At 35.8% G+C, this 2623-nt stretch overlaps 1 protein-coding gene across 1 annotated transcript; it reads left to right on the forward strand.

The window, feature by feature from the left end:
• Positions 1–755: 755 nt before the first annotated feature.
• On the forward strand, positions 756–1751 carry LOC132624623 (uncharacterized). The gene has a single exon (XM_060339371.1). It carries the CDS (start codon positions 756–758, stop codon positions 1749–1751), a length of 996 nt encoding a protein of 331 aa, XP_060195354.1.
• Positions 1752–2623: the final 872 nt, after the last annotated feature.

The following is a 2623-nucleotide window of genomic DNA, read 5'->3' on the forward strand; positions in this document are numbered from 1 at the left end:
TATAATATTTGAAGCGATTCCATTGACACTAATTCATGTTCTCAAAAGCAATAAAACATAAAACTGATAAATTGAAATCAAAATCAAAATCAAACAAACAGGATACACAAGAACAGAAAACTATAACCATGATATAGGATTACTAGGTGTTATATACATACCGTAAGAATAATTAAGAAAACACATAAAAGACATAAATTAATCCTACAGACACATCCTAGTTACATTTCTTTGTTAAGGATATTTGATTTTCTCAATTGAAGTGGAAAATTAGGGATACAAATGCAAAAGAGGACTTATTACAATTGGATTTTTTTTGCTTTAAACTTAATGGGCCGGGACTATTTTAATTTTTTTTAGGTAATGTATTAAATTTCGGTGCGCGTTCGGTTTTATCAAACTTCGATTCGACTATTTCGGTTTCGGTTTGTTTACGGTGGACACCAAATACCGAACCAAACTAGTTCAGTTCAGTTCGGTTTGTTAAAGTTTCGGTTCGGTTTTTCGGTTTTCCGATTTTCGGTATTTATGCCCAGCCCTAGAATTATATTGTCAATATGAACATTATTTTTAGAAATGAAGAGGACAAACCTGTCTGGTCCTTTGATCAATCAGGAAAATTCTCGGTTGGAAGTGCTTGGCGTTACTTGAGACAAGAAAGGAATGACACTCCCTTTCTTGCTAAAGTTTAGCAAAAGTATATTCCTTTCAAAATGTCATTTATGACATGGCGAATTTTATAAAAACAAATTTCTATGGCTGATGGGATTACCAGATTTGGCGACTCAGATTCTGACTGTGGGTGTTGCAGAAATCCTGTATCAGAAAACATTGAACATATTTTCAATTCAGGGGACTTGGCTAGCTTTATTTGGAACTATTTCGGCAATATTTTTGGTTTGAGATGCCAACATATGTCCCTAAGAGCTAATTTGAGCCAGTGGTGGGTTATCAGACCAAATAATATTATTGTAGCCACCATTATGAAGATGGCTCCTATCGTCATTATTTGGGTTCTGTGGAAGGCTAGATGCGGTTTCAGGTATGGTAACAAAAAATCGTTTTTTCCCAAACTTATTTTTAGTATCACTAAAACCTTAACAATTCTTACTAACCAGTACTTTCCTAACCTCAAAGCTAATCTGATCTGGGATGATATTATGTCCTTAACCGATAAGAGGGTTGTTTGTAAAAAGTCTAAAGTGGTTCTTTGGAACAAACCTCCCATCAACTATTATAAACTAAATAGTAATGAGAGTTTTAAAGAAGGCAAAGGTGGTGGTGGTGGAATTGTGAGAGATTGGAATGGGAAACTTATTATGGCTTTCTCCATACCTCTTGGATCTTGTTCAAGCAACTTAGCTATAGCTAAAGCTTTGCTCTTTGGTTTACAATGGTGTATGGAAAACAATATGGAACAATTAGTTTTAGAGTCTGATTCTTTACTCCTCACAATTGGAGTTCAAAACCAGGGACATGTTCCTTGGCAAATAGAGGATACTGTGGCCAAAATTAGACAGTTAATGATTGAAAAGGACTGCTCCATTGGTCACTGCTTTAGGAAGGTCAATATGGTAGCCGACAAGCTTGCCAATTTCTGCCATCGACTGCAACAGCAAAGGATATTTGTTTACTTTGAAGATACACCAAAACAAGTCAGCGGGCTCATCATTTTGGATAAGTTGCAAGTTCATAATCTCAGGATTCGGAACAAGAAGAACTCTGAAGTTATTTTTAATGATATCATATAGTTTCGTTTTCCTTTATTGGTGGGCTGTACACAGTGTAACAGAGTTTTACTCTGCCTTTAAGTCTAGTTGGAATAGATCTTTGAACCTTTTTTGTAGAGATTTGGGCATGTCCAATCTCATTAAAAACTTTGGAGAGGTTAGACTTCATATTCCTCTCGTTCATGTATTTTGCTTTTGGCTTAAAATAATATACATGGTAGGGGTCTGCCTAACCCCCCACCAGTAAGGTGGCTTCAACCAAAAAAAAAATGGATGATTTTGACCTTGGGCTAGCTATACCGTACCCTCTATGGGCTGGGCCGAATCTGGATCATGAGTCATGGCCTTCTATTTGCGAGTGATTTCTTATTTCTTTGCCCAATTCAAACCTGCACAATAAACGCATCGATCAAGGGGTGACTTAAATTTGAGATCTTTTACCAATTAAGATAAAAAATAAAATGGGTAACCCTAATATAAACATGCTTAACTTTGAATTTTTGGACCTGCCTAGGCTCATATCTAGATGTGAATTACTTTAGCAGGTAAACAACTACCCAATACATGCAGGTTTTTACCTTTTACGGCAAGAGAAACTATTGGAATTTTCATCATTAGATTATTCACTTAACAATTGCACCTCAATCTCCACTGACAGATGCAGTTTGACCCTTTGATCAATATTTAGTTCAGTTTGAGGGGATTTTCCGCAGAATAATAAGAGTTGTTATCGTTTGATGAGGAAATCACACATTCAAGTCAGGGAAATAGTCTCTTCCAAAAATGCTAGAAAAGGCTATCAACGATAGACGTAATGTAGTTCAACTCTTTCTCAAGCCCTAAGTTTACTGCATCCAACAGCTTTTTTCTTAAGAAAAATAAAAAAACATCTC

Source organism: Lycium barbarum, chromosome 12 (genome assembly GCF_019175385.1).
Source record: "Lycium barbarum isolate Lr01 chromosome 12, ASM1917538v2, whole genome shotgun sequence".
Taxonomy (NCBI): Eukaryota; Viridiplantae; Streptophyta; class Magnoliopsida; order Solanales; family Solanaceae; genus Lycium; species Lycium barbarum.

What these genes read in the sequence shown, in the direction of transcription:
- LOC132624623 (XM_060339371.1), top strand. Translation starts at nt 756, where the DNA reads ATGGCTGATGGGATTACCAGATTTGGCGACTCAGATTCTGACTGTGGG.